Source organism: Abramis brama, assembly GCF_963993115.1.
Source record: "Abramis brama genome assembly, chromosome: 7".
NCBI lineage: Eukaryota > Metazoa > Chordata > Actinopteri > Cypriniformes > Leuciscidae > Abramis > Abramis brama.
In genome coordinates, this window is record NC_139969.1 from 6,790,072 (window position 1) to 6,811,390 (window position 21,319).

At 36.8% G+C, this 21,319-nt stretch overlaps 2 protein-coding genes across 5 annotated transcripts in view; one reads left to right on the forward strand and one right to left on the reverse strand.

The window, feature by feature from the left end:
- On the reverse strand, positions 1-20,863 carry LOC311086759 (uncharacterized protein). 2 transcript variants are annotated; one of them, XR_014607112.1, is made up of 6 exons: positions 20,716-20,863; positions 5,920-6,228; positions 5,403-5,666; positions 5,120-5,237; positions 4,870-4,961; positions 1-2,723 (listed from the first exon to the last, which is right to left on the reverse strand). XR_014607112.1 is itself a non-coding variant. In XM_084119811.1 (5 exons), the coding sequence occupies exons 1-4, from the start codon at positions 20,768-20,770 to the stop codon at positions 5,143-5,145; spliced, it is 723 nt and encodes a 240-aa protein (XP_083975937.1). In that variant the 5' UTR covers positions 20,771-20,862; the 3' UTR covers positions 4,615-4,961; positions 5,120-5,142. The 2 variants fall into 2 exon arrangements, 1 of the variants encoding a protein (XP_083975937.1); XM_084119811.1 differs by lacking the exon at positions 1-2,723 and having other exon boundaries at positions 4,615-4,961; positions 20,716-20,862.
- LOC311086748 (uncharacterized protein) overlaps positions 19,473-21,319 on the forward strand; it is a 9,175-nt gene continuing 7,328 nt past the window's right edge. For 2 of the 3 annotated variants that reach the window (XM_084119795.1, XM_084119797.1), the window contains exon 1: positions 19,473-19,547. The gene's annotated coding sequence lies outside the window, so the exon portion shown is untranslated. The remainder of the gene's footprint in view (positions 19,548-21,319) is intronic. The other variant, XM_084119796.1, reaches the window with a different exon arrangement.

The following is a 21,319-nucleotide window of genomic DNA, read 5'->3' on the forward strand; positions in this document are numbered from 1 at the left end:
ACATGAAAACACAAAGTGTGTGTTGTTCAAATGGTTTTTAATAGTTTTTAACAAAAAAACCTTACATATAACAAGTTACACCACTTCCTTCCTTTCTCATGCTATACAGCGTTGCAATAAACCACTTATGAATTCAGCCAAATATACTTTCTGATACATTTTTACACGTTTAGCAGCACATCCTGCTACTTGCATCAAGATGCATGGAAATAGTGAGATGTGCAACACGAAAGAACTACAGAATGGTCTGTGCAGGATACACGAGCATTAAAAAAAAAGAAGCAAACTTTCCGGTGCTCAGTCAGCTGAAGCTTCAGCAAAAAACACTTCCTACTCAGCAGTGTGTGTAAGTGCACTATTACACTAATGAAACAAAATTTTATCAGAAGGTATAGAGGATGAGAAATGGTAATATCAGCAACCTTATTTAGATGTGAACAGAAACAGAAAATAACACTGGAAAAAACACGTGACATGTCATTTTCATATTGCTTACTTACAGTATGGAAAGATTCACACACTTAAGCCACACAAAATAACGAAATGTTAAACCAAGCAGCATACTGTATGCAAGCAAAATGATGCTAGATCTTTTCTCAGAACTAACTTTAATTCTCTGGACCTTTTTTGTGCAGTGACTTCAGTCAGATGATTTAGTGGTTTTAGAGGGTGGAAGTCAGTTGCCCTTCCCACTATACGTTATAACGTTTCATAACCACAACAAAGGGGCAAAACATGTTTGTCTGAACTGAAAACATGTCAATATATTTACATTTATGCATTTGGCAGAAGCTTTTATCCGAAATGACTTAAATTGTATTGAAGGTATACTGTACATTTTATAAGATTATGCATTCCAATCGAACCTATGACCTGCATGTAGAGTATGTCTGAGCTATAGGAATGCTGTGTATCAATTTTATAAATATTGAAACATTTGTAAAATGTTTTGCTTGAAGTGTGTTAGTTCCATTTTCTTTTAAAAAACTGTCCCTTGTTTAGATTTTTTATTTTTATTTAAAATCTAATGCAGTGACATCAAGTGTCACTTAAAAGTTACTTTAAGTAAGGCTGACGTGTATCAAGCATAGATCATCTCATGTGTTCAGATACATTGTTTAACATTTGGTCAGATACATTGTTTATGTATTTTTAGATTACACTGTTTACATTACATTCTGATTACATTCTGTAGCTGATGCGTCAAAACAGATGATCTCAGTTCATTTGCAAAATTTGTTGTTTGTTTTGGCCCTGTTTCCATCTGTATGTAGCACTGACCACTTGCAGTTTGATAGATAAAAACAAATCTTAATACCATGTAAACAAGGCCAAATGGTCTTTAATATATTTAAAGATTGCCTACTGCAATGTCTCAATCTGGTGGCCAACTATACAGCCATTTTGTCATACTGAAATAATGTATGACAAAATATACTGAAATAAGAAATAATATAGTAATATATAGGTATAAGGACACACAATTGACATTTATATTAAAAAAGCTTTCCAGCGCTGGAGAGACCCAGGAAAGCCTGAAAATGGATGCAAAGGTTGCATTGTTGTTTGTATATAATAAAAATCTTTGATAATCATTGCTTTTTATCCCCAAAACCAGGTGTGACCCTTTGGGGCAGGAGAGTAGGTTTAACAAATCCAAAAATATTTGTTTAGTAAATATTTAGGCTACAACTCTTTTGTTCTGGTCTGGGTATTTAGGGGAAACTGGCAGACAAGTCATGGAGAATAACTAGAAAGTGTGAGTGTCTTGAGTCCTGCACTCAGAACACTCATAAACTACTTTTTTTGTATGAACAAGTATGGAGCGGTTCGACTCAAATGTGTTAGTTCACCCTGCACACTCTGACTAAGATCAGAGCTGTCGAGTTTGTGTCTGTGAGAACATGACCAGCCGAGGTGAGGGTCCCCAACGAACGAATAATTGAAAGTATGGGATAACCAGAATAATCAAATATCTAAATTAATACATAACCAATATTTGTGATCAGTTCCTAATTGGAAAAAGTCTACATTTAATAATCATCTGAAGTTGGAGTCAGAGTAAGCACAGAGCGGAAGTAAAACTGAAACTAAATTCTACTAAATTAAATATTACTACACATATTATACCTTTGCCCAAGCCGTTGGATTCCATTGTTGGGCCGATGGGTGGTCCTTACATACAGTAGTGGCCAAAAGTGATGTCCCTCTTAGGAAAAGTGGCTTCTTTGCACTTTAAGCTTTTGATTTAAATATTTATTGAATATTTTTTATGCATGATGTGAGTGTAAAACTAATGTACGCGTTCCATGTTTCAATTGTTTAATTTGTCATGACGCAATGAAACATAGGCTACCTATTGTATGTGCAAAGGTCATTTTTGGCCAAAGTTGTCATACCAAGCTTGCACTCTTTATCCCCAGCCTATAATTCAATATGTGGCAGGTATTAGCTATATTATTTTCTACGATACAGAGATAGTAAGAGTTGAATGCCATTTTGAGATCAGCCCTTGTGAAACTTCCCCATGTGACAAACACAGTTTCATGTTATGCGTCTTCAGATGAAATGGTGGGTGGTTTCTTGGTTGATTGTTTGCACACTGTTGAATAAATTGTAAGGTTTGTTTCGACAGGGCCTGCTGGATTTTGGTGTTGTCTTACTGTGCAGTAGGTTGTGTTGGGTCGATTATCTCCCGTTTCCTGTTGTTTCTGGTCTTGAATCTTATGAAATACATATAAAAAGTTGTATTTTTAAAATGTCCCCTGAATAATCATGCTTAGCTTAACAATTACTATAGCCTAGATGGAAATAGGAGTCCATGCTCACCCCCCGGCTTTTTTATGCCATCTGATTTTTTTAAATCTTTAAAGTGTCTATTTTCAGAATCGGCCGGGTACCAAGCTGAAATAATGTCCCAAAGGCTTCATTTTTAACCCTTTGCTGCACCCGACCGGAACCCGAAAAATCAAAAAATGATGTGAAAGTGGCATAACATTTGAAGTAAACAACATACCGAGACAAATTAACACATTTTCCCATACAATTCTGACCCCAGGAATTTAATGGAATGGTTATTTTTGATATTTGACAACATATTGACCCTATTTCTGGACAAAAATAGCAAAACATGGCCAAAGATGTGTAGAGGATCAACTATATTTTCGTTTTCTCAAGCGCATAGGGTGATTTTTTTTTTTTTTTCACAACCTGTTATTTCTTTATGATTCAAGTGTCTATTTTAAGATTAAATTGGGAACCAAGCTGAAATAATGTCCAAAATGCTTTATTTTTAACTAGGGGTGTGACGAGACGCTTACTCCACGAGACGAGACACGAGATTGGGTTCACGAGAACGAGACAAGACGAGATTTTTACACAATTTTTAAGAAATCCTCAATGATGAAATATATGAATGGAAAATAGTCTTTTATTCAACTGAAAATCACAAAATGCAAAACAATTTAGGTGCATTTTGAAATCAACTTGTAATGAATGTTATTTTACTTCTATTATAATTAATTTTATGCAGTAAAGGACATGCAAACACTGCAAAATGTTTTGCTATAAACTCTACCGTCTGGCTTCTCCCCTGTACGATTTCATATGAGAAATCTAACTCCTTTCCACAAATCGAACATAAAAAAAATAAAACAGTATAAATAAAATAAATATAAATAACTGAAATAACACTTTAAATGCAAACAGTAAGTGTGTATCCATACTCAAAGTACTGCTCTCTCAAAACTACAAGTTCAAACAGAAACAATTTTTTTCTTCAAGCATGAAAAAGAGATAAATTAACTACACAGAACAACCTAAGATATGGTCATGTTCTTTTTCAAGAATTTAAGCATGTCAACGATTTCTGGCAGCAGTTGAGACCTTTGGGCAGGGCTGCACGATATGAGGAAAAGCTGCGATGTGCGATAACATTGTTTAATATTGCGATGCCGATATGACTTGTGATATATGAATGTTAGCTATACTGTTCCCATGTCTTAGTGCTTTAATAGTTTCTTTGCGTGATAGGTCAAATGATTATTACCTGCCTGGTTCAGATTACACTATTTTAGCGCGATTTTGGCACGATCCGTTTCGTGGAGATTCGTAAAGGACAACGGGCGTCGGGCAGCAAGATTCGATCGTTTCATTTCGTATAGTGTGTCATAGTGGGCGACAACCTACGCGTCTGCGATGCTTCAGGACATCACGACAGAAAGACTAGCATGTTTAATTTTAACGGTCCTCCACGACGGGTTGAGTGTGTGCGAGAGTGAGTGTGCGCGAGTGAGTGAGAGTGCGAGCAACAGTGAGTGTGCGTGTGTGCGCGCGAGTGAGTGAGTGAGCGAGGGACAGTGATTGTGTGTGTGTGCGCGGAGTGTGTGTGTGATTGGCCCGGCACACAAATGATTTAAAAGTGGCAGGGGCATCTTCAATACTAATTTCACCCTCACGCTCCATCACGCTGACATCACAACAACTCACGAGACAAAGTTTCACCTCGACGAGAAGTCTCGTCGCGTTTTAATCTCGCGAGATCTCGTAACACGAGATCTCGTCACACCCCTATTTTTAACCCTTTGCACCAAACCCGAAAAATCTAATGTGACATAAAGTGCCATAACTTTTAATGTAAACAACTCACAGAGACAAATGGACACATTTGTCCATACAATTCTGACCCAGGGAAATTGTTATTTGTTATTTTACAACATCTTGACCATCTATGATCAAAAACAGCAGAAAAAAAAAACTAAGTCCTGAACCTGAAGTAATTGAAAATAGCTTTACTTTTGAAGTAAACAAAACAAAGCAAATTAACTTAAAAAAAAAAAAAATCCAAAAAGGTCCAAAAAGTTGACTAACTGCCAGTTTGGGAATGTTGGGGCTTTGCAGTTGGCAGTTGGTGGCCGTCGGTTGGTACCTGCAGATCGCCATCTCCCACTGCTCTCTCTTTTCTACAGAATTAAAATTGACCAAAATAGAAAGAAAGAAAACTATTTTATATAATCTATTTTCAACATACTTTTCAATTACTATTTTAGCACAAAAGATCAAACTGATGAACAGAGAACAGTTTTTCATAGAAAATATGTATGAGTCAACATGGACGTACCTTTTTTACACTTGCAATAAATATTATAATGCAGTTCCCCAAAAAAAGCACAGTGCCCCCAAAATATATGTCCACAACTGGAGAGAATGCTCAGTCTTGGTGCCACTTGAGTTGTTTTCTGAAAAGTGAGACGCACTTCATTACTGTAGTTGTCAGTTCAGGTATTCTGAGGTCACTCAGCAATGCAGCAGTTAGACTATTAAGTGACCAAACAAAGATATTTGATTTGAGAGATGTTCATTTGCACTCTAAATGTATTGTTTGTGTGTGTTTGGCAATATACCTTTATTATTGACACAGAGCTGTGTAATGTTTATTCTGTCTTTTTTCCAGCTGACAGTGTTGCTATGGTTACAGATGATGGATTCCCCAGTGCAGTGCAGGATGAGAGTGTTGATTTGTGATGTCACTTCCTGTGGAGAGCATGTGTTGTTCTGATAGCTAGAGTTTATCATGAGGTCATGAGCTCTGCATGTGAAGTTCACAGTACAGAAGTTACCGCTGAACCAGTGTGAGTTTACAGTTAGAACAGGAGCATCAACAGCGTCTGAAACACACATTTATTTTTTAACAATATCATAGATCACTCTATTGTAAGCTGTAAAATTCCTATAGCTGTTTACAGAATGCACTGACTGAAACGTTGGCAGATAAATTATGAATAAAAACAAATTTTTATGTTTAATATTTTTTATTTTTTTTATTTAATTTCACTACTTGTATTGTACAAGTCAAAAGAATAAAAGACTGAACATAAATGAGTCTTATGATCTGAAAACAGCAAGCAAAATCACACTCACCTATAACAGATACTCTGTATGTAACAATATTGTTCTCTGATTGTCCAATTGTCTTTGCTGTATAGAGTCCAGTGTCTGTCTTCTGCGTGTTCTTCAGTGTGAGAGAGAAGGTTTCATCATTGAAATCCACTCTGTCCTTGTAGGAATTATGAGGTTTTACTTCTTTAGTTCCACTTATATACATAACTATATTCTCTGATTTATCATTTGTCCAGGATAAAATATAAAACTCTGGTAGATCTTGTGTCTGTATATCCAGATGAACAGAATCTCCCGTCTTCACAAACTCAGAGATCTCAGCACTGAACCCTGAGGAGAGAGAGAGAAAGAGTTTCTGAGTACAGCTGGTGAATTCACTATAGGCCCATTGTACACATTTTTCTGAAATGAGCATGCTCAAATAAATCAAATGTTTTACATTTAAAAATACTCCTTTCAAAACTTTTTCTTTTTAAATAGAGAATAGCATATTAAAAAAATGTAATACAGGTATAATGCACATATCTGGAGCTATTTGTCACTGCTGACTCACATAATCAAAATAGGGAGGAGGTGACATAATTATGAAAATTAAATATTATATGTGTATTACAACACTCAAAACGTTATTTTTTTTATGCTGTTCACTTTATTTAAATAATGTTGATTTAACAGCATTGTAACAGATTTCTCATTCAAACATGATTGCATAATGTTAAACTGACCTGAAACTGTTGCTCTTTGTCTTACTGTAACTCAATGTTTTCATTTTGAAATATCTGGATCAAAAAGGGCACTCAAAAAGAAATTTGTTCGGTTTACTTTAATTAATCAAACAAATTAATTGTTCATTCAGTTTACTTAATCCATTTGAGTTGAGACGACATAAATTATTTTATTTGTGTTAAAGTAGTGGTATGTCCAAGACATATGTTGGTGTATTATATCATGTATTGTGCTTGATTATATTTTTATATATTGTGCTATTTTGGTTTGTTTTCAGCACATTCTCTTTTCCACCATAATGCAGGAACTCAGATTGTTATCAGCTGCGGTTGATTAGCTTGTGCCTGAGATGACTGATGGTGAAGGGGAGGAGCATAGATATATAAGCAGCATTGGATCTGTGATGTTGGAGAGAGACTCCTTTTACTATAAAGGGTTCATTCTCCTGCCTTCCAGAATCATTTGTTGATTCAGTATTTGTGTTGTCTTTGGAGTAGGTAAGTCGTCTCGAGATAATGTGTTGAAATGTTTCTTGACAGAAAGTCAACCATGTGCTTTTATTGTTTTCCGATATTTCAGTTCACGAGTTCACACTTGCATCAATTAAACAGAGTAAATATTATGCATATTTGGCGTGCTGTCTGGGGGGAGGGCTCCGAGGTCGGGATCTTTGCCCGAACCTAGAGTACTCCCCTGTTGTTGTAAGAGTATTTAGGACTAGAAGTGAGGAGATGGGGTGGTGGAGGGATGCTGTTAAACTGTCAACGAACGGAGGCAAGTTTGCTGTATATACACCTCTTGACTCGTTGATTGGGTTGATTAACAGAGTGTGCTCCACTCGTGTCTAATTAGGTTTGATTACCTGAACGTGCTCCTCCCGAACTTTGTTAATAAAACAATTTATATTCGAAGTAGCTCTTTTCGTTCTGTGTTTTTGTTTGGGAATATTTTGTTTGTAGTTTTTCCTGTTTATTATGAGTAGACTGGGAGAGAGGGAGGACACCCTTACGGTACAAAAATATATGGCAATATACTGCAAAATATAATGCGATACATTACATAATATATTTCCATATACGGGAAACTACTGCTTATATTTTTCAATGTACTGCAATATTGACCATGTATGGCAATATATTAATACATAAAATATTTATAAATTAAGACAAAAATAGCATTACATGTAATATTCACAAAGTTGTATCCTTTATTGTGTACATACATTCACATTTATATGGGGACATGTATGTGCAGTATTGTGTGTGTGTGTGTGTATGTGTATATTATACATATACATTCACGGAACGAGTTACAACAGATTTCCAGTTCCCAGCATGCTTTGCTTCTGACTGTTAAAGGAGAGAAAATTATAAAAAATTATAAAATAAAAAGTGTTATTTGGTGTGTTTTTCCTCAATATTAATATAGGAGGGAGATCTGTTAGTTTTTAATGTTCCATTATTTTGGATTTAAAAAGGTTTTCTGCTATGTCTGAGTTTTTGGGGTTACCATTGTGCTGAAGAGTAGAGTGTGTGGTTCGGGTGACGAATGGCCAAATTCCACAATAAACGTAGGCTAATTACTTCATTTTAAAAATAATCGAGGTGCCCTTTTTAGCACAGTGATTAGTCTTTCTGCTGAATGTATTGATACTTGCATGCATGTGTACTTGTGCTTTTGTTACCAAGCTAAAATGTGGAACATTTATATTGTAAATTATTATAAAATACAAGAAATACATTACATTAAGTATTTCTCTATATATGTGTTTATAATGCATGCGTAAATATATCAGCAATATATTAGGGGAGAACCGGGGCGAAAGTAACGCGGGACGAAAGTAACAAATCGATTTTCTCAGAGCCCTGACTATATTAGCATTTCAAGCTATGACAGCACGTTCAGTACAATCTGCTGTATCTATAATCTCAGGTATGTTTTATAGTGTATTGTTATTGCTGATTTTGCTCAATCTTTATTGTAGTATATGAGAATATGCTTAACTGTTTAATGCCTTGTATGTTTGTAATTATTTTCATTTAAAAAAAAAAAAAAAAAAAAACGTTCAGTACAATCCTTGACGGAGCTGCCAAATACCACGTGATTTCATCATCGTTTCCCGCGGTTATGTCCGGAAAGCAGTTTTCGAGTACGATAAGTAAATTACTGAAGCGGTACTTTTTTGTTGTGTTTTTCATTTCATGTGTCACACAGTAATGATCAATCTACAGGTTATTAAGTGCTGTAACACATGCTGAAGTTTGCCTTGTCAGAGTTTTTCAATATAAAAGTAAATTGGGTTTAAATGTCAGGAGTTCCTGTCGGGATGAAAGTAACACTTGTTACTTTTGTCCCGCTATAGTGAAAACAAGCGTTTCTTTTGTCCTGCTGCTAATGTGGTGACTTTCTGTGTGTTGCAGCATTTATTAAAACATGTTTGTCATATTATACCAACAGAATATGGCAAGCGTGAGGGATGTGAGAGATGTTTATGAGAGGGCGTTTAAAGCTTAAGTCACATTTAAATCAGCTGATTTCTGTGTCACCATTTTTTTTTCCCTCAATCTGTTTCCATTTACCTTAGTCACATTTAGGTTTTAGCCATACCTTATAGTATTTCCACCTCCTTCAGTGGACTGTTATAATACATTAAGTAAACTTTTTTTAAAAGGTCAGAACTCATTTTCCAAGCACCATATCAACTTTATGAATGTCTACCCTTACCCCTGACATAAGGAAGCTATGACCTTTTTTTTCAGGTTCCCACTCTCTTTGTGTAATGGAGACAAGCTAGTAAGAGCTGTACGTGTAAACCTTACTGATCAGCAGAGATGGGCAGTATTTTAATTACATGTATTTGTAAACAAGCTCCATCGCACACCTGCAGGTAATAGGTGCGTAGGATAATAAGACCAGGTGGATCGTTTCAATAGACAAGCAATTCCCGCACACTATCGTAACTTGCAAAGAAGTAATATTTATTCACACAACGTTTCGGTCACACGACCTTCATCAGGAGTATACAAATGTTCAAATTCATCTCTTTTAAGATAAACACATGACTAACTAACAAAGTTCCATCTGTAAACAATTAAGCTCATTAGTATAAAATTAGCATCACATCATAAACAGTTACAGACTATGATAGTTACAACAATCAATAAAGATCTCCCTGTAAGTTAACAAGATCATCTAAACTTTTTTAGATTATCTTTTTTAAAAAAAGGGCTACCTAAGAGTCAGTTCTACAGATTGAGGAGGATTTGTCATTCTGATTCCGACTTTATTGAGAAATCGAAAATCATGAAAAATAAATTTTTGAACAGAGGTTATCCTTTGGATTGGGTCGAAGAAGGATACGATACAGCTTTTAAAAAGACACGGTCCGAATTGCTAAAAAAGAAGACAAAGAAAACAAGAAAGTATTCTTTTGCTTGTATTACAACACATTCACCTAAATCCTACATGATAAAATCAATTTTTAAAAAATACTGGCATTTATTGTCTTCTGATCCGGAGTTGAACGATATTTTTAGACATCCTCCTTTGATTGTATATAAACGTGCCAGGAATTTAAAAGATAGCTTGGTACAAGCTCGTTTTCAAAGTGTTAGTCCTCGTGCATCTCAGAGTTTACTCAGTCCTATACAGAAGGGCAATTATCGTTGTGGGAATTGTGCTCAATGTAATAATACTTTTAAAACATCATTTTTTTGTCATCCTAGAACTGGTAAAAAATATAGCATCAAATCTGTGATTACTTGTGTTTCCACTCATGTTGTGTACTTGATACGTTGTCCTTGTGGTATAGGCTATGTGGGAAAAACGTCACGTCAATTGAAACAAAGGATTAGTGAACATAAGAGTTCGATCAGAAGAAAAGATATGAATTATCCAGTTGCGGTACACTTTTTAAATTTGAATCACGATGTTACCTCTTTACGTTTCTGTGGGATCGAGAAAGTAACTTTGCCACCTAGAGGTGGAGATATTGAATTACTTCTACAGAGACGCGAACTGTTCTGGATTTACACCCTTCAGACTTTATCACCTATGGGTATGAACGATGAAGCACCATTTCATGTAATGTTATAGTGATGTATTTGTTTTGAATGATGTGATGTTGTCTCTACTATGTATTCACAATGAGTTCGAGTGGCCATGGAGCCTGACTGTTTGTTGTAACAATTTGAATGATGTGCTGTTTCTACTATGTATTCACAAAGAGTTTAAGTGGCTGTGGAGCCTGACTGATTGTTGTAACATTTTGATGCTGTTTGATGACGATGTGTTGATCATGTGTTTTAGATGATCTTGTTAACTTACAGGGAGATCTTTATTGATTGTTGTAACTATCATAGTCTGTAACTGTTTATGATGTGATGCTAATTTTATACTAATGAGCTTAATTGTTTACAGATGGAACTTTGTTAGTTAGTCATGTGTTTATCTTAAAAGAGATGAATTTGAACATTTGTATACTCCTGATGAAGGTCGTGTGACCGAAACGTTGTGTGAATAAATATTACTTCTTTGCAAGTTACGATAGTGTGCGGGAATTGCTTGTCAATTACATGTATTTGAAATACGTATTTAATTACTTTTGAGTATTTTGTAATTTGTATTTTCCTTAAAGGCACAATATGTAACTTTTTTGCTTTAAAAATAGCAAAAATCACTATATTTATGTTATATATATTTTTTTAGCTGTGTACTTACATTATCCCGACTGTTTCCAACAACTTTCAAACCAGGAGAAATTTTAATTTAATTCGAAGACACGGCACGTTTCTTTATTTCCGTTTTGTCGCAGTCAATGGCGTCATATCCGCGTTGTCCCTGGTTTCCGCTCGTGCTGCCATGGTAACCAGAGCTATGAACCAGAGCCCTCTGATAGTAACCAAGACGACAGACGTGGACCACTGTAGTTCGCAATGTCTATTTGCACGCTGTTGTTGTTTCGTTCAAACATTACGGACCATGGCAAGCAGACTTTGGATAAAAAAGGAGAACTAAAACGAGAATCAATATCAGCGCGGTGTTTTCGAGATGCCGAGAGCTCCCATAGACAGTATATAAACGAGAGCTCCACGTCCGAGACTTCGACCGCTTCTACATGTAACTTACTTTATTAAACAGGTGAGCACATTTACATAAAACTAATCAATGTTATATAGTTCAACAATGATAAAATGTCAGAATATGATCTGTATGTTATTCTAATGTTGATCTAGTTTACTGCTAGTCTCATACAGACAGACTAACACATACATTTCAACACATTTAAATGCAGTTTAGTGTGATAGTGTAATGTTAGACCAAGTGAAAGCGCTGTGTTAGCTCACAAGTTTAATTTGTCTAATAAACTGACCTGTGAGTAGTAATTCTGCGTGTAGTTCGGTAGAATGAAATGTCCATATTCCTTTTATATCCGCGGGACTCGCGTCGCGTGTGGAGCTGATAGCTGTCTCTTAGCAACCCCGAACTGCTTCATATCACAGTCATGATAAAAGCATCGATGTATTCACTCATCCATAAACATTATTAGATCGGCCGGCTTGACGTTGACGACAAGATCCATAATTCTTAGCAAATGTTGCGTCATCAAACTACGCCTTTGTTATTGTAAATAGGTTAGCGACCCCTAGTGGAGAAAAAATCCCATACTGTACGTTTAACAAAAATAAATGAAATGTAATTTGTAATTAAATACTTCGAGAGACTGTAATTTATATTTAAAATACTAAAATACCTTTTTAAATATATAATTTTATTTTGCATATATTAATTTTCATCACCAGGCTTAAAGGGATAGTTCACCCAAAAATGAAAATTTTCCCATGATTTACTCATCCTGCCCTGAAGCCATCCTAGGTGTATATGACTTTCTTCTTTCAGACGAATACAATCAGAGTTATATTAAAAAATGTCCTGGCTCTTCCAAGCTTTATAATGGCAGTGAATGGCCGTTTCTGTTTTGAAGTCCATCAAAGCAAATCTATCCATCATAAAAGTGCATCTATCCATCATGAAAGTGCTCCACAGGCTCTGGGGGGTTAATAAAGGCCTTCTGAAGCGAAGCGATGCGTTCGTGTAAGAAAAATATCCATATTTAAAACTTTAATTACTAAAATAACTAGCTTCCGGCAGATGACTGTACACATCGATTTACGGCGAAAGAGTATCACTTGACCCGACGCATGACGCAATGATGAACACAGAAGCGCAGAGGATAGAGCAAAACAAAACACCATTCACGAATTAGAAGTCTAAAACAATTTTTTTTAAAGAGAAATGTGTGAGGAGCTTGAGTTTGTTGGCCAGTCCTGTTTGTTTGAACCGCGAGAGGCGTCAAAGCTTAACGCCACTCCTACATCCTTCGTCATACATCGTCAAGTGTTACTCTTGTGGCGCAAGTCAACTTGCGTTGGCCGTCTGCCGGAAGCTAGTTATTTTAGTCGATAAAGTTTTAAATATGGATATTTTTCTTACACAAAATCAGAATTCCACAAAATTATGCTTCCCTTCAGAAGGCCTTTATTAACCCCCCAGAGCCTGTGGAACACTTTTATGATGGATAGATGCACTTTTATGATGGATAGACGCACTTTTATGACGGATAGATGCACTTTTATGATGGATAGAGGCACTTTTATGACGGATAAATGCACTTTTATGACGGATAAATGCACTTTTATGATGGATAGACCAGGGTTATTATAGTTTTGCATTTTTCATTAGTTTTAATTTTTATTTCGTTTTGACTTTTTGTTTTCAAATTCAGTTTAGTTTTAATTAGTTTTTAAAGTGGGTTTGCTAGTTTAGTTTAGTTTTTATTTTTTGAAAATGCTTAGTTTTAGTTTAGTTTTTATTAGTTTTAGTGTTAGTTTTAGTGATCCAACGCTGGATACTCTTATAGATTACTCCCGGGGATCACGGCTGAACGCGTTCTTCTCTCACTTTTTACAAACATTTCTTCGCCTATCGTGCGTCTACTCTACACCCGTACCACTAAAAGACGGATTATATCTAAGACGTTAGTCAGAAATTAGTATTGATAGCATCACTGGTAGCGTCGTTGCTAACTTACTGTCCATCTGTTAAAATGGCGAATATATCAGATGTAAGTAGTCTACCTTTTGGTGAAGGTGAGGACACATTTGAGCTGCACGCGGTGCAGTCTGAGCTGGAAGCTGTTGAGAAACAGATCCACGACCTTTTAGTGAGACAAGCCGAGCTAATAGACCGGCGGTTAGCTCTTGAAACATCACGCGCTGATGCTCTCAAATCAGAGATTAATGTTACTAACCCGCTGACTCCGACCTCGTCTACTCCGTGCGTTAGTCAGCATCGGTCCCGAGTGCCGAGGTCGCGATCAGCCACGGTCTCGTTCACTCCAGCTCCAACATGCCACCACGAAGCCTGGATATTTCCGCAGCGGAAGACACACGAGTCAGGTCTAGACCTAGACCCTCTCCGACCCTCCCGGTTTTCGAGTTATCCACACAAAACCGCTTCTCCCCTCTTCGCGAAACAGAACGCGATGCTGTGATCATCGGTGATTCCATCGTTCGGCACGTACACGCTACATTAGGTAAAAATAAGGTGCACAGTCACTGCTTTCCTGGTGCTCGTGTCTCTGAAATCGCTGCTCACGTTCCCGAGATTCTGAACGATAACGAGCGCGTCGGAACTGTGGTCTTAAATGAATTAAAGCCTGGAACACACCAAGCCGACGGTCGGCCGTCGGGCAGTTTCCGTGCGTCGGCCGACTAAATCTTCTCAGTGTGTTCCGCACCGTCGGCTGAAATTGGTCCTCGTCGGCTTTGTAACGGCCGATTCGACATGTTGAATCGGCGTCGGGCCGTCGGTGAAAGAGGGAACTCTGATTGGCTGTTCAGCTTAGTGAAGGAGGCAGTGCACGAGAATAATAGCAAAACAGCGAGCAAAGTCAAAACGGTACAGATAGAAGGCTGTTCTAATGATATGTCATCTTACCTGAGTGTTCCTTGGCGCATATTTCAATATTAACACAAGAGGAGTGGAATAAAGAAAGTGTTTAGCAGGATTGATGTTCAAAACGGTAAGCACGCACTGCTTTGTTTACGGTTTGTGTATCTGCAGCCGGCAGCGTCGGTTTCCCTTTTTGAATGACGAATATAGATGATATATCTGCAGAAATAGACGGTTGTCTCATTTACACGCAGGCGCAGAACGCGCTTTCTAGCTAACAGTCGGCTGTAGTTCTCAAGGTGTGTTCAAGTGCACTTTTTAACCCGACGCGAGGCGACAACACAGTCGGCTTTCATCAGCGCTAGTTCGTCGGCGTCGGCTTGGTGTGTTCCAGGCTTACACGCGGGAGGGGCCGACATCAGGCTGCGCCAGACAGAGGTTCTGAAGAAAGACTTCAGGAATCTGATCGATACGGTACGCAGCACATCGCCTGATATAACGATCATTGTGTCAGGACCGCTTAGTGTTACTCAGAAAACGGGTTACAAGTTTATTTCATTTGAAGTACTTGTACTAAATGTTAAGCTCTTAGATGCTAGAAAAACATCCCTATTATCTCTAGCCTTGGCTACCGTATATAGACCGCCAGGGCCTTACGCTGATTTCCTAAAAGAATTTGCAGATTTTCTCTCAGACCTATTGGTCAATGTCGATAAAGCATTAATTGTTGGAGATTTTAACATACACGTAGATAATCCAAATGATGCGTTAGGGGCTGCGTTTATAGATTTATTAAACTCCTTTGGGGTTAAGCAAAACGTTTCCGGACCAACTCATCGTTTTAATCATACACTCGATTTAATTATATCACATGGAACCGATCCAACCGATATAGATATCATTCCACAAAGTGATGATGTAACTGACCATTACATGGTAACTTGCATATTACGTACCCCTGTAATATATCATGCTGCGCCGCGTTATCGATTAGGCAGAACAATCCTTCCATCCACCATAGATAATTTTTCAAATTGCTTGTCGGATCTGTCTCATCTGCTGCCTGAACCTAAACAAACAGATGAACTAGAGGAACTAACCAGCACTATGAGCACCATTCTCTCTGGGAAATTGGATATTGTTGCACCTATGAGACTAAAAAAGGTCAGAGAGAAAATTAAAGCACCATGGTACAACAATACTACGCGTGTTCTAAAGAGAGAAACACGTAATTTAGAGCGTAAATGGAAACAAACTAATTTAGAGGTTTTTAGAATCGCTTGGAAAGACAGTACATTACGTTATAAAAAGGCCCTAAAAGTAGCCAGGGCTGAGCACCTCCGCAAACTAATAGAAAATAACCAAAACAATCCTAGGTTTTTATTTAACACCGTGGCTAGACTAACAAATAAACAAGCGTCACCTGAACAAAATATTCCGTTACAGTTTAGTAGTAATGATTTCATGAATTTTTTCACTGAGAAAATAGAAAACATCAGAACCACAATTGTAAACGTTCAATCCTCAATCGCGCCTTATAATTTAGCCTCGATTACCCCGCAAGAACAATTACAGTGCTTTACAACTATAGAACAAATAGAGTTAAATAAACTTATCACTTCCTCTAAAACAACAACATGTTTATTAGATCCTATACCAACTAAACTACTGAAGGAAGTGTTACCTGTAATGGAAGAGCCTCTCCTCAGTATTATTAACTCATCTTTATCTTTAGGTCATGTTCCAAGAACATTTAAACTGGCAGTTATAAAACCACTCATTAAGAAACCACAATTAGACCCAAATAATCTAGCAAATTATAGACCCATTTCAAAATCTTCCTTTTATGTCCAAAATACTAGAAAAAGTTGTGTCCGCCCAACTAGGCTCTTTCTTACAAGAAAATGACACCTATGAAAAGTTTCAGTCAGGATTCTGGCCGCATCACAGCACTGAAACTGCGCTCGTTAAAATCACAAATGATTTACTCTTAGCTTCTGACCAAGGCTGTATCTCAATACTAGTTTTACTTGATCTTAGTGCTGCGTTCGATACTATAGATCACACAATACTCTTAGATCGACTACAAAATTATACTGGTGTTCAAGGACAAGCATTAAGCTGGTTCAGATCATACCTATCTGACCGATACCATTTTGTCTATTTGAATGGAGAAAAATCGATCATAACTCCAGTAAACTATGGAGTGCAGCAGGGATCTGTGTTAGGCCCTCTATTATTCTCAATATATATGCTGCCACTTGGAAATATTATAAGGAAACATGGAATTAGTTTCCATTGTTATGCTGATGACACTCAAATATATATTTCATCACGGCCGGATGAAAACGCTAAATTATCCAAATTGACAGAGTGTGTTAAAGATATAAAAGATTGGATGACGCGCAATTTTCTTTTATTAAATCCAGACAAGACAGAGGTAATACTTATCGGTTCAAAAAACCGCCCACAAAACCTCTTACAATACAACTTTAACATAGTAGGGTGTCCTGTTACTTTATCCTCTACAGTAAAAGACCTGGGTGTTATATTAGATTGTAACCTGTCTTTTGAAAATCATATTTCATGTTACAAAAACAGCCTTTTTCCACCTTAGAAACATTGCTAAGCTACGTAATATGCTATCAGTTTCTGATGCAGAAAAGTTAGTTCATGCATTCATGACCTCGAGACTAGATTACTGTAATGCTTTATTAGCCGGTTGTCCTGCATCCTCAATAAACAAGCTACAGTTAGTCCAAAATGCCGCCGCTAGAGTTCTTACTAGATCAAGAAAATTTGACCATATAACACCAATTTTATCACTACATTGGTTACCTATAAAGTTCCGTATTAATTACAAGGTATTGCTACTGACTTATAAAGCCCTAAACGGCCTAGCTCCAGTCTATTTAACGGATCTTCTTTCGCCCTATAATCCATCGCGCTCTTTAAGATCACTAAATTCAAGGCTTTTGGTCATACCTAGGATATCCAGATCAACCAAAGGAGGGAGATCATTTTCACATTTAGCTCCAAAACTCTGGAATAGCCTTCCTGATACTGTTCGTTGCTCAGACTCGCTCTCCCAGTTTAAAACTAGATTAAAGACGCATCTCTTCAGCCAGGCATTTATATAATATTTTTAATCTTACAGTTAAATCCGGTCTCTACTTCATAAACGCCAGAGGAGAACTGGCCCCCGACTGAGCCTGGGTTCTCCCAAGGTTTTTTTTTCTCCATTAGGTCACCTGATGGAGTTTTTCGGTTCCTTGCCACTGTTGCCTTTGGCTTGCTCAGTTGGGGATACTTAATTTAATTAATCAATCAACAATACTATTGATCAGCAACTGATGTACTATTTTATCTAATACTGTGAAGCTGCTTTGATGCAATCTGTATTGTGAAAAGCGCTATATAAATAAAGTTGACTTGACTTGACTTGACTTAGTTTTAGTCTTTTTTTGTAATTTGGGTTTATTTGTCAGGGGCAAGATTAAAAAAAGTCAGAAAAAGTATTGTGTAATAATAAAAACATAATACAATTTTAGAAACAAATTCACACCCCATTGAAATTCCTTTACCTCTTACAAAATCCACACGCTGTACCAAAAATCTACACATCTTCTATACAGAATTCACACCCTATACAAATACCACAGCTGTACAATTTTCACACCCTATACTAAATTTACCCTATGGGGAGAGTGGGGTGATTTGTGCCAGGGGGGGGGGAAGTAGTTCCACCCCTTGTTTCTAGAAAACCATAGAAGAAATTGGTCATGTGACCACATAATTTTGAAAAGCAATCACTTTTACTCATCTTCCAAAGAAGAGAGACACATGGCATGAGAGTTAAGCACATTTTACTGCAAAAAACTGTTTTTACCCTTTCAAAGTAAAATTTCTATGATTAAGGTTTTTTGATTGTAGTGTCTGAACAATTATAGACCAGTTTGAAAACATTTCACACATGTTTTAGTGCTTTAGTAGGCTACACAATGAGTCTATACAGTTAGCATGATGTTAGCTCTTAACTGCTGGATCATGCTAGTTTTTCAAACTTGTGGGTCTGGGGTGATTTGTGCCAAAGGGCCTGGGTTAAGTTGTGCCAGATCCAGACCACCTAGACCTACATACTCACAGGGGATAATCTTGAGAAGTGATGAGATGGGCATGCCTCATCATTGTTTGACTTGTTTTAGCTATTTGTTTAATTTAGCTAACACTGATTTCAGTTTTGAGTTTGCACTATGTTATTAAAGAGAAGTTTTATTCCGTTTTTAAGTGGCCTATGTCACAATAGTATGTTTAGAAATTAGCCTAGTCACTTTATTCTTATATGTTACATAATTGACAGACAGCGCTATGTCAACAGACATCTATTGCCAAAGCCTTTTTGCCTGAAATGAGTCACAAATATCATATATTGTGTTGCTATGGTGCTCTAAATGGTTGCTAGGGCGTAGCTTGATAGCTTCACAATGATCCTGAGAGACTGATTGGTCGTCTGAGTAAAATGAGCCCGCCCCCTTGTCTCTATGACACTGTGATCCAGAGTTATGTTCAATACATAGTAGGAAAAACGCATGCTATGGTATTCCAGGGTGACAATTTCTAAATAAACCTTAAATGAGTAATTTTGTATTGAATTAGTCTTGCTTTCATATAGCATTACAGTTCATAACATTAAAATGTTCTGTTTTACTTCAGAAATCACTGGCACAATTTACCCCAATGTATTCCCCCAAATACATATTTTTTACAGTCTATGTTTAAAACACGCAGCGTATTCGTTCAGCTGCATTTCCTTTCCCTGCTCTCCCTCTGTCTCTCTGTCACTCACGCGTCTCTCACATGGCGCGCGCGTGCGCGCACACACACACACACAGACAGCCCCTCCCCTCCGTGCACACCGCGTCTCCATGAGAACGAGTGTTCGTTCGACGTTGAAAGCAAGTTCGCTAAAGGTTAGTATCTCTATCTCGTGAACACCTTACAATCACACATTAAAAAGTGGTATAAAATATTTTAAATTCTGAATATAATTTTGTCAGTGTGTTAATGTCAACCCGAGAAGCGTTTGCGCCTTTTTTAGAAAGTTAACTAGTCGCAAGTTTGAGGTAAAATGCACTTTTTGGTTGTGGTTGTCGATGTCAAAACACTATATAAGCTTTGATTCAAATATTAAATAATGTTATGTCATTTTTTTTTTACTTTTACACTGAATGTTTGCTGCGTTCACATTTCTGGGTTTCTCAGAAGTGGAAGGCGTCATAGTTGGGTAAACTTCTATAGCAGTGAACGAAAGACTACATTAAATATATTTTTTGTGTTCCAATTTATTCAGATAGCAAAAGAAAAACGCCACAACAGCATTTTCACAACTTTCAAAAAGAGTAAAAAAATAGATAATTGCAGTCGGAAGAGAGAAAGTTGTCAACTTTGTCACAGCCACGCTATTAGAAACACCCTCACAGCAGCATTAATTAGTTTTTGTGTAATATAATACAAATATAGTGTTATATGCGTAATTATCTTTTATGACAGTATGTGGCAACATGTACGTTAAAAGCGCATCTTCTGCACTAAACAATGATATTGCAATATTCTAGACTCTTACATGTATCTAACGCCACACTTACTCTCACACTACAGAAGACTGTAAATTTTGTTTTACAAATTACTTGTATTTTAATTAAATACTTTTTTCACAGTAGTATTTTATTTAAATACATTTGATGAGTAAGTATTTGTAATTAAAAACTTTTTGATGTATTTGTGCCCATCTCTGCTGATCAGAACTGCAAAACATTTTGCGACTAACAATCTCTCCCCTACACAACACTCTTCACGTCTATGATTTATGATTAAAAAAATACAAAATGATTAATAGAGGTCTAAAATAAGAACTAAAGTGTGATAAGTTTCTTTCAGACTATGTTTTACAAATGAATAATAAAAAACACAGATTAAACAAAATAAGTGTAAATTTTATAATTTTATAAAACAAATATATAAAGAGGTAGCCTAGGATGTTAATAAATATGGTGATCTGAGCCTTGCCCTGTGCAATCATCACTGTCACAATAATCATTATTAATCAACAGTTATATAACAAACATGTCTCTTTTTTACCTGTTTTGAAGGTCAGAAGAAAAAGAAATAATACAAGTAGATGATTTACTCCCATTGTAACAAACTAAAAAGATAAAATGAAACTCGAAAAGAATGCTGTGGCTTCCTATGTGTAAAAGCGGAAGCTGTAGAACGAAAGTTTCTCTTCCGCCCCAAGAGTCAGGCGTGGTGCTGAGATGAAAGGGTGCTGTGTGCAGGGCATTGGGGCCGAGTTCTACAGGGGCCCAGAAAACCTAGTGATGCCCCCATGAGGAAAACATTGGTCCCCATGAGGAAAACCTCATGATTATAGTGAAAACCTAGTCCTTCTAAATTGTTTTTTTGAAAATGCATACGGTTTCTGTGTAGGCTATAATGTTAGGGGATAGAATTTATAGTTTGTACATAATAAAAATCATTAAAGGGGACCTATTATGCAAAATTCACTTTTGTATGGTGTTTGGACATAAATATGTGTTGGCAGTGTGTGTACACAACCACTCTACAGTGATAAAAATCCACTCACTCCTTTTTTTTTAATCCCCATAAATCATAAGCAGTCTCTCCAAACGACCTGTTTTCAGAATGTGGCTTTAGAGACATCACTAAAGCCACAGGCCCCGCC

Excerpts from the sequence above, each read along its gene's own strand:
- LOC311086759 (XM_084119811.1), bottom strand. The coding sequence starts at position 20,770 with ATGGGAGTAAATCATCTACTTGTATTATTTCTTTTTCTTCTGACCTTC. Across the intron at positions 5,667-5,919 it reads ATACAGAGTATCTGTTATAG|ACGCTGTTGATGCTCCTGTT; the intron begins GTGAGTGTGATT and ends TGTGTGTTTCAG. Across the intron at positions 5,238-5,402 it reads GCTCTGTGTCAATAATAAAG|AAAACAACTCAAGTGGCACC; the intron begins GTATATTGCCAA and ends CTCACTTTTCAG.